The sequence below is a fragment of the Nicotiana tabacum genome, chromosome 17, assembly GCF_000715075.1.
Source record: "Nicotiana tabacum cultivar K326 chromosome 17, ASM71507v2, whole genome shotgun sequence".
In the NCBI taxonomy this organism is placed as follows: Eukaryota; Viridiplantae; Streptophyta; class Magnoliopsida; order Solanales; family Solanaceae; genus Nicotiana; species Nicotiana tabacum.
In genome coordinates, this window is record NC_134096.1 from 19,243,225 (window position 1) to 19,254,447 (window position 11,223).

An 11,223-nucleotide genomic window follows, 5' to 3' on the forward strand; every position below is an offset into this window, starting at 1 on the left:
ACTTTTGTGGTTACTGAATATAAATAGTTTTATACACCTTTGTGGTTACTGAATATAAATAGTTTAGACCGCGGGCTAAAAGTAATCTTTGCCCTTATATATTTCCACCTAACGTTGAAGCAGAATGATACCAATACTATATAACCGAACAGTGAGATTTGTGAGGTTATTTCCTTTTCATTAAGTTGTTATCCACTATCAAGAAGAATCATATAGTAGTTAGAGATCAAACATATTGAAATTTTATCAAGATATTATAGAGAAAAAATAAAGAGCTTTTGCCAACGAGACAATTTTCAACTGGTCATTGCACCAAAATAATGTTATTGATTCAGGATTCATGAGCTTTAATAAGAGTATGACTTTATACGACTTCACTAATTTATCCCATTGGTTAATTCTTTGTAAAATCAGTATGTTGTTGCTCGTGTATATGCTGATTTATCATAATTTCAATAAACGTAACGACGATTCAATTGTTCTAGCTTTAGATCTGATACTTCATTTGATTTTTTAATATAAATGGTGTTGGAACAGTTTGAGCAAAGCAAATCTTAATTAATTCCTCGTGCACCAGCTATATCTTTTACCGGAACAAGTGGAACAAAGTACGAAATAACTTTTACATATAAAAATAAATCACCTAATATTTTTTGTCACCATTTGAATTTTCTTACCAATTTAATCCTGTCTTTCTTATTTGATCGAGCAATAAAGGTGTCCCATTAGTGTAAGATGTTCAAATTCAATGGCTCGATTCTGTCACTAAAAAAATGGAACAATATCTGGTAAAATATGAAATTTGTAAAGGTTTTGTTTTTTATATTTTTAAATGGTAAAGACCAGTCTCTCGATAAGCAATTTTTTATTATGCAATAGATCGCTATCTATGGTGGGAACCACAACTTGATAACGTGACAAATCATTGTCCAAATCTAAACTATTGCATTGTCTTTGCAAAAAGGGTCAACGTGTTATTTCGTGATGGATATCCCTCTTTCGTTCTTGGACCATATTTCTTGAATAAACCAGAAAAGGGACAAAAGCAAAATGGAAAGTTTGACGAGCTTATAAATTTAATCAAACATCTTCAAAAGAAATAATATTTTTTATTTTATAGACATCACTATAATATTACTTTCATTCTATATTTTATTCGCATACTATTTTTTATATGTGAAAATATGCTTTCTTGCTTCTTTCAAATGAGAACGAGCCTCATATTTACAGAAAAACTTGTCCTTGTTTCCGACCAATCACAACAGGTTTTGGCAACTTGCAATTGCAAATTGCATCTGATATTGTAGGTGCCGACCTTTGCCACTTCTTCATACAATCACACTATTTTGTTTTCATTTTTCTTTTTATTTCTTTTATTTAGGAACCCCACAGTTATGGTAAAAACCAAAATGCAGCAAAAATAATAATATAAAAAAGAAGCACATTTTGCTCAGTTGCATCTCCAACTGTATAATATAATCATATATTCTTTTTAAAATAAAATCATGTATAGTGGAGTCTTATTCAATTCTCAGAACATATATATGTCAACCTCACTACCGTGGAGCAACTAATAATTAAAATCTTTGGTTATTCTTTAATTCAACATATTTAATTACTTAGGTCCTAGCAGGTGAGATTATCCCCAGTCTCCACACCCAGTTGTTGACAATACTCAGTATAATACTCAACCCTTCTGGCAACAGTCTGAGGGTTGCCTCCGTCACATTCAATCTGGCCATTAATGGCTCGAATGGTTGGGCCAAAACCTTGGCCAGAAGTAATGAGAGAATGGCAATTGTTCATCCAATACCACAGGGCAGTCTTGAAGGAAATAACAGCATCTCTAGCCACAATGTCAGGGTCATTTAAGCCATCGAATCCTATGGATTTTCCGGCAGGTCCATAGTTGAAGTTCCATGATAGTTGGATGGGTCCTCGACCGTAGTAGTTCTTGCCTGAGACACAAGGGTACTCTGTGTTGTTCTCATCACAATAGTCGAGTGAAGGGCCATTTATCTCATTTATGAAGCACATGTCTGTATAAACCAAAACAGGAAACCTCTATTGTTAAAAGATTTAAGTAATAATATATGTTAGATGATGTAAAGATTCTTTAACACAATACGTAATTGCAGGTTAATTAATGATTGTAAGAAATTTTACCGGTAATACTTATTAAATGACCTGATAGTATAAATAAGTAATACTTATTAAATGAGTATAAATAAGTTCTAACATTGTATAAAAAGTAAAATCAATATATATAAGGACTATTGAATATTTTTATAACACGAAAGAGATTATATACGTACACGTCCATTATAAAGCGTTTGGTGTATTTTTATTTTAATGAAAAGTGGATCCAAATTTGAAGTTGGTACATGTGAACGTACAATAAATAGCACATTTTATATTTTCATATTTAACAAAAAGGATTTTAAAAAAGAAGATACTTTTTCAGTTATAGTTAGACCTTATTCCTCTTTTTTGGTCCATTTCAAAAGAACTATCCCAATTTAAATTTGATAACGAATTAATGTAAACTTCTCATTTTAGTATTAATGATAAATTTTTATAGTTAAACAAATATTTTATAGGCATAAAAATATTGTGGCACGTTTAAAACCATAAATTTCAAATCCTTATTTTATTTTTTAAATTACATTTCAATCAAAAGAAAGCCAAAAAAAAAAAAAAGCAATCAGTAAGAAAGCTTACGTCCAGTTTCATGGGTGACGTGAGCAAAGAAAGCAGCAATCTCACGCTTAGAATCATCGGTAGAACCCATAGTACCAAAATTGGGATAAGATTGAAGAGCTTCAAGGAACCTAGCCCTTGTATAAAACCCTTTTCCTTCACAGGTAGAAGCAGCTTGATCAGCTATTCCATTGAAGAATGCATTAGAAACAACATCAGAAACTGAACCTCCGTTACTTGATGTTGAAGCACTAAAACAAGGCCCTCCTTGACACCCTTGCCCGCAATAATCATTTCCAGTTCCACAAAAGCCCCATTTGCTGCAGCATAAGCCTTCTGCACATTCACAGTTTTGTGCCAAGATTGTTCTTGGAACAACAACTACTACTATAGCTAATGCAAAGAGGAAAATAAAATGTTTTCTTGAAGAGAAATTCATCTTTTCTTTAGTTTAGTTGTGTGTGGAGGGAAGTCTAAGAATGCAGAGGCATTTATAGATGGAGAATTAATTTCTACTTTTTTTTTTCTTTTTTTTTTTTTTTTCGTGAAGAGCCACTATTGTTGAAGTGTTCAAAGTTAGAACAATTTTTTCGTATGGGTTGACTTTTGACCTTTTTGAGTCGTATGTATATTGTCAAAAGGTCATTTATTAGCAAGCTTTTTCCTTCCTTCTCTCTTTATGTCTTTCGGAACGGGAATATTTTTCACTTTTTAACTCATAATTGTCCTTCTAGTTGTAACGGCCCGGTCGATCGTTTTAAGAGTTGTAGCTCCGTTCCCCCATTTACTGTTTATTTTGTATGTTTTAACTGTTATGTGACTTGCCGGGCAGTCGGTTCGGGTCCGGTGAGGTTTCAGAATAACATACTTAGTCTCAAGGATAAAAATTTAAGTTGAAAAGGTTGACCGGATATAGACTTAGGTGTAGACGACTCCAGAATGGAGTTTCGATGGTTCTGTTAGCTTCATTGGGTGATTTTGGACTTAGGAGCGTATCTGGATTGTGAATTGGAGGTCGGTAGTTGAATTAGGCTCGAAATGGCGAAAATTGGATTTTTTTGAAAGCTGGATCGGGAGTGGACTTATTGATATCGGGGTCGAATTTTGATTCCGGGAGATGGAGTAGGTCTGTGGTGTCATCTGTGACTTGTGTACAAAATTTGGGGTCAATCAGACGTTATTTAATAGGTTTCGGCGTCGTTTATAGAAGTTAGAATTCCTTAGTTTCAATAGGCTTGAATTGGGGTGTGATTCGTATTTTTGATGTTGTTCAATGTGATTTGAGAGCTCGACTAAGTTTGTATCGTTATTTAAGACTTGTTGATATGTTTGGTTAAGGTCCCGGAGGCCTCAGGTTGATTCCGGATGGTTAACAGATCAAAAGTTGAAGTTGGGAGATTGCTGAAGTTGGACTCTACTGGTGTAATCGCTCCTGCGAAGCTTTGATCGCAGGTGCGAACTCGCAGGTGCGGGCTGGGTTGCGCAGGTGCGAGTTTGGAGGGGAGTGTATAGGTGGCCGCAGGTGCGAGGGAATTGCCGAACCTGCGTGACCGCAGATGCGGCAGGGGAAATCAGAGAAGCGGAATTGGGCAGGGAAGCTGGGTTCCGCAGAAGCGGCTTGGAGGCTCGCAGAAGCGAGTTCGCATGAGCAGAGAAAGGGACCGCAAGAGCGAGGGATGCCGCAGAAGTGTATATTTGGTCGCTTGTGCGACACCGCAGATGCGACTAAGTTTACACAAAAGCGGAAGTGCTGGACAGAACGCTTATATACAAGGGTTCGTGATTTTGCTTCATTTAAAATATTGTGTGTGTAGGGAAGCCTAAGAATGTAGAGGCATTTATAGATGGGGAATTAATTTCTACTTTTTTTTTTTCTTTATTTCTTTTTTTCTCGTGAAGAGCCACTATTGTTGAAGTGCTCAAAGTTAGAACAATGTTTTCGTATGGTTGACTTTTGACCTTTTTGAGTCATATGTATTGTCACGACCCAAATCCTAATCTGTCGTGATGGCGCCTAACATGCTACTAGGCAAGCTGACATTTACGAAATAATTCCAACACTTTTAACAGAAAATAGATCTAAAGTAGTTTAAATAATAAAACTCCTCATAAACATGATAGAAAATTCAAAATACAACGCGAAAATTCCCAACATGTGGGTGTCACTGTGTACATGAGCATCTAAATATCACAAATCTGGAAAAATACTGTCTATCATAGTCTGAAACTAAATACAATAAGTGGAAGGGCCGAGAAAGAGAAACAAGGTATGCGAAAATGCCGAGCAGCTACCTCGAAATCTATGAAGGGTCAACTGCACAGTGAATCAACACCAACCGTATCCGGAAATACCTGAATCTGCACATGAAGTGCAGTGTGTAGCGTGAGTACAACCAACTCAGTAATTAACAAGACTAAATAAAGATCTGTAAGTAGTGACGAGGTTCACATTTATAGTTCAATTACAGTGATTTCAACATAGGAAGGTAGGCATGCTTTCAAGTTCGATAAATTAGATCAAAACAGTTACTTCATGACAAATTTAAGTGCAACAGAATGTAATATCTTTCAAAAATTTCAAGACAGTGATACATGGAAGCTAAGTGCGACAATATTGAAATCAAATTCATCCTCTCAGGGAAACAGTCACTCATCCATCCCATTCACTCAGCTCTCGGCACTCAGTAGGTACTTGCGTTCACTGGGGGTGTGTACAGACTCTGGAGGGCTCCTTCAGCCCAAACGCTATAATCCGCATGGATAACTCACGTGTTGCACGAAAAACTCAAGGGCTATTGCATAATATCTGGATCCGCACGGACAACTCACGTGCTATAGTATCAATATCTCACAATCAGACCATCGGCCTCACTCAGTCATCAGTCTCTCCAGTCTCTCGGACTCTCAGTAATCATAAAAATCAGTGCCAACAGAAATGATATAATGTATCATCAAGGAACAATAGAGACTAGATATAATATACAAATAAAACTGTGACTGAGTAAAAAATAATAATTTAGTAGATAATTCAACATGTACACGACCTCTGTGGGTCCTTACAGTGCCAACACATAGTCAAAATATGATTTCTAACATGATTTGTAGTTCAAATTCTCCAATACATGGAGAATGTACAAATAACAATAGATTATTCAACTACACAGTTCCATGAAATTTTACCAGGTCACAATTCCTACGGTGCACACCCAGACGCCCGTCACCTAGCATGTGCGTCACCTCAAAACTAAATACATGACACGTAATACGGGGTTTCATACTCTCAGAACCAAATTTAGGATTGTTCTTTACCTCAATCAGAGCAAATATCTACTCCAATATACCCTTGCCTCACGAAACAGCTTCCGAATGCCACAAATCTAGCCATAAATAATTTGATATAATCAATACGGACTAAAGAAATAAACTCTAGAAGAAAATGCAAAGCTATTAATCAAAAGTCAAAAATTGACTCAAAAGCCGCCCCCGGGCCCACGTCTCGAAAATCGGTAAAAGTCACAAATCAAGAAAGCCCATTCAACCACGAGTCTAACCTTTTCAAATTTATCAAAATCCGACACCAAATCGTCATCCAAATCCCCAAATCAAACTCTCTAAGTCCCTAGCCTCAAACTCCCAATTTACACCATAAATACACACCAACTTTGTGGCAAAATCAATGAGGAAGCAAGATTATTGATAAAAATTTAGCACAAAGATTTACCTCAAGAATCCCCTCGAAAATCCTCTCAAGAATCGCCCAAACCCGTGCTTGAAATGTTTGAAATGAGGCCAAAATATCGAACCCTTGTTTTAACAATCTGTCCACCACTTCCGCTTCTAAGGGAACTTAACCGCTTCTGCGGCATCGCAGAAGCGACATCACCCACGCATCTACGGCCCATTCCGGTCCTGCAGTCCCTCACACCGCTTCTGCGAGCATCCAAGCAGCTTCTACGGTCCTAGCTCATCTGCCCACTCCCGCTTTTGCAAACTTCCTGCCGCATTTGCGGTCACGCAGATGCGGAACTCCTTATCGCACCTGCACGCCTACCGTTTCTGCGCACCTCTCGTCGCACCTGCGGCCACACAGGTGTGGAAAACTCCTCGCACCTGCTACCATCTACACACTCCCTTCCAATTTCGCACCTGCACAAGCCATCCCGCACCTGTGAGCTCATACCTGAGATCAAAGCTCCGCATGTCCGGTTACACCAGCAAAGGTCCATCTTCAGCAATCACTCAACTTCAACTTTTGATTAGTTAACCATCCGGAATCACCGAGACCCCAGGAAGCTCAACCAAACATACCAACAAGTCCTAAAACCTCATATGAACTTAGTCAATCCATCAAATCAAATCAAACAACTTAAAAATACGAATCGCACCTCAATTCAAGCCTATCGAAACTAAGGAAAATCTACTTCCACAAATGACGCCGAAACCTATCAAAACACGCCCGATTAACCCCAAATTTTACACACAAGTCACTTTTGATATTACGGACCTACTTCAACTTCCATAAATTAGAATCCCACCCCGATATTAAAAAGTCCACTCTCGGGCAAACTTTTCAAATTTTTTAACTTTCGCCATTTCAAGCCTAATTTCTCTACGGGCCTCCAAATCACAATCCGGACACACTCCTAAGTCCAAAATCACCCAACGGAACTAACAGAACCATCAAAACTCCATTCCGGAGTTGTTTACTTATAGATCAACATCTGGTCAATCATTTAAACTTAAGCTTTCAACCTTGAGACTAAGTGTCTCATTTCATTCTGAAATTACTCCGGAACTAAAGCGATTACCCCGGCAAGTTGCATAACAGCTATAAAGTACAACATGCACAGTAAATGGGGGAACAAGGCTAGAACTCTCAAAACGACCGGGCGGGTCGTTACATGTATATGGCAAAATACATAAGTTACCCCCTAAATTATAAACCAAATCCCTCTTACAGACTTTCTGATAACGAAAATTACCTTAAACACTTAACCTTTTCAAAATGTGTCTAAGACATACCACTTTTTTCTTGACCAATTCTTCAAAATATGTTTGTTGTCACTTTTTCAAAACTCGAATTGGGTCTCCAGTTGTTTGCTAGTATGCCAACTAAAAGAGGTGAACCAGAAAAGTTTACATTTTTAGCATTTTTAGAGATGTTGGTGGATGGGAAGTGTATTTGAAGCATTTTTTCTGAATTGGGTCATCAAATATTTGCTAATTATATGTTAATGTGAGACCATGGACTAAAATTAATAGAATTTCCTTGGACTGAAATTAATACTAAATTTTTTGTAGGTGTTTTACTTTTAGAATTATTCAATGAAATGAGACAATGGAGTTGGAAGAGAACATGAGGGTTTCGCCGGTCATGGAAGGATTGGAGGGGAAAACAAAAGAAAAAGAAAAAGAACAAGAAAAAGAAAAAAAAACAAATTTGGACCATACGATCGACTTTATTAAATCTAAAAAGGTTGAGCGTGTAAGGTGATTTTCGTCCGCAAAAAATGTGTAAGATTTATTTGGCCTATAGTTTAAGGGGTAACTTATGTATTTTGCCTATGTATATTGTCAAAAGGTCATTTATTAGCAAGCTTCTTCCTTCTTTCTTTATGTCTTTCAGAAAGGGAATATTTTTCACTTTTAACTCATAATTGTCCTTCTACTATTGACCATGACAAATTATGTATGGACCTATTTAACCGAGCACAAAGTTCAAGGGAAAAAAATCTTTTTGATAAGTATGATCCTAAATACATCATATTATTTGTGTGATTATAAATTTTTTGAAATTTATAGTATTAAATATATAATACTAGTTATGTGGTTATAAGGTAAATTAATTATTTTTAAATTTAAAAATAAATTATTTTTTTGAAACAAACTAACTAAAAAGAAAATATGATCACATAAATAGAACTGATAAGAGAATATACCACCAGATTGGATGCATTGAAACTAAGTTTAATTAACTTGTTGTAACGATCCGACCGATCGTTTTGAGTATTATAAACTCGTTTCCCCATTTGCGGCTCAAGTTATGCTTTACAATTGTTTTATGAACTACCAGATTAGTTGGTTCGATTTCGCGAAGAGCAATGTTGGGCATCACAATTTTGTTCTTCGTGAAAGCGAGGGACATGTCGCGTTCGAGAAGAAGAGAGTTCTAGACAAAAAATTTAAGTTCTGAAAATGGGACTTTGTCCCATTTTTTATTATTGACTGATTGGAGCTCGGGAATAGGCGATTTTTGGGAGATATTCAAGGAAAATAACGGGGTAAGTGTTCCTACTCAATATTGGTTAAATTATCCGAATCCATGGTTGTTTTTGACATTTAATTAGTGAATTAAGTTGGAAGATTTAGAAAACCCTCTTGGTTTAATTTGAAGATTTGAGGGTCGGGCTGATATCAGAATTTGGTAAAATTGGTATGGGTAGACTCGTGGTTGAATGGGCTTCCAGATTTTGTAACTTTTATCCTGTTCTGAAATGTAGGCTCCATGAGCGATTTTTGGGCTAAATTTCGGATTTTGTTGGAAAATTTATATTTTCTTATGGAATTAATTCCAATTATTTTTATTGACTGAATCGAATTATTTGTGGCTAGATTCGAGGTGTTTGGAGGCCAATTCACGAGGCGAAGGCTTAGCGGAATAAGAAATTACACGGTTTGAGGTAAGTAACAGTTCTAAATTTGGTCATAAGGGTATGAAACCCCAGATTTATATGTTATGTGATTGGTTTTGAGGTGACGCACATTCTAGGTGACGGGCGTGTGGGCATGCACCGTAGGAATTTTGACTAAGTCAATTCCATGGAACTGTGAAGTTGAAAAATCTATTGATATCCTTATGTTTTTTCCCGTATTAGAGAAATTGATCTATGAATCAAGTTTAAATCATATGTTTATACTGTTGGGACCCACATAGGTCGTGTACATATGAAATTATCTACTAAATTTCTATTTTGCGCTTAGTCACAGTTCTATTTGCACATTTTTACCCCAGTCTCTATTATTCATTATTGATGCATCATATCATCATTGTTGGGCTGCTTATCATGATATCTGAGAGCCCGAGAGACTGGAGAGGTTGATGACTGAGTGAGGCCGAGGGCCTAATTATGAGGATATTTATGGGATCAGCATGTTTCATTGTTGTATGCCATGATTGGCTTGATATAGCGCTTGGGCTGAAAGAGCCCCTCCGGAGTTTGTATACCCTCCAGTAAGCATAGGTACCTACTGAGTGCGAGTGCGAGTGCTGAGTGACTGCTAGGAATGAGTGACTGTGAGGTTGGAGTGAATAGGAGGACTGAATGACTGTTACTCAGAGAGGATGCATTGATTTCATTATTTGCTGCATATCAGCTGTCACATATCACTATTTTGGAAATTTCGAAAAAATATTATTTTCTGTTTAAGTCAAATTTGATATGAAATTACTGTGAAAGTTTAAATGTTGAACTTGAGAGCATGCCTACCCTTTTCTGTTTGAAAGTACTGTATTTGGACTTAGTTGAGAAGCTCGTCACTACTTTCAGTTCTTTATTTATTATTGTTACTTACTAAGTTGGTTGTACTGATACTACACCCTGCACTTCGTGTGCAGATCCAGGTGATCTCGGACAAAGGGGGTGTTGATTCTTTCACACAGTTGATTTTTCCGAGATTCAGAGGTAGTTGTCATGTTTCGCAGACCTTGTCTCTCCTTACTTATCCTTTTGTTTATTGTATTTGGTCTCAGATTATTATGGACCGTGATTTCTAAACATGTAATTTATAGATGCTCATGTACTAAGTGACACCAGGTTTTGGGAGTGTTTGTATCGGTATTTGCCAGATTTTTGGATTGTGTATAAACATTATATTTTCAAACTTAAAGGAAATCGTGGGTTATTGATGTTGTCGGCTTTCCTAGTATTGAGATAGGTGCCATCACGACAGACTAGGATTTTTGGGTCGTGAGAAGTTCGTATCAGAGCTTAGGTTACATAGGTCTCACTTGTCATGAGCAGGTTTAGTAACGTCTTGCGGATCAGTATGAAGGCGTCTGTACTTATCTTCGAAAGGCTGTTAAACCCTTAGGAAAAATTTCACTTTCTTGTATTCTGTCGGGCGAATTGTTGATTCCGGAAAACTAAAATTATGTTATTCTATTCTCTCACATATGGTGAGAACAGGTACGACCGGATCATACAGTCAGCCACCAGTGACACCAGTTAAGGCCTCGAGAGGTCGGGGCCGAGGTAGAGGTCGAGATGTAGCTCGTACAACAATTGGAGCAGCACCTGTAGCACCACCAGTTACTCCAGCTCAAGAGCAGATTCCAGATGTATCTGAGCCGACAGGACCAGCTCAGGCACCAGCTATGCCCATTGAGATTCCAGGCCTTCAGGAGACTTTGGCCTAGATATTGACAGTTCGCACTGGCCTTGCTCATGTGGTTTCGGCTCAGGCCGCACCTGCCACTTCTCAGGCCGGGGGGAGGTACTCATGCACATGTTGCCCGTAATCCAG

The 11,223-nt window shown here is 37.4% G+C and overlaps 1 protein-coding gene across 1 annotated transcript; it reads right to left on the minus strand.

The window, feature by feature from the left end:
* Nucleotides 1-1,444: 1,444 nt before the first annotated feature.
* LOC107800989 (endochitinase EP3) lies at nt 1,445-3,165 on the minus strand. The gene is made up of 2 exons (XM_016624255.2): nt 2,722-3,165; nt 1,445-2,039 (listed from the first exon to the last, which is right to left on the minus strand). Exons 1-2 carry the CDS (start codon nt 3,137-3,139, stop codon nt 1,627-1,629), a joined length of 831 nt encoding a protein of 276 aa, XP_016479741.2. The 5' UTR covers nt 3,140-3,165; the 3' UTR covers nt 1,445-1,626.
* Between the last annotated feature and the right edge of the window lie 8,058 nt (nt 3,166-11,223).

What these genes read in the sequence shown, in the direction of transcription:
- LOC107800989 (XM_016624255.2), bottom strand. Translation starts at nt 3,139, where the DNA reads ATGAATTTCTCTTCAAGAAAACATTTTATTTTCCTCTTTGCATTAGCT. An exon ending in CGTCACCCATGAAACTGGAC is followed by an intron (nt 2,040 to 2,721) that starts GTAAGCTTTCTT and finishes TGGTTTATACAG; the next exon opens with ACATGTGCTTCATAAATGAG.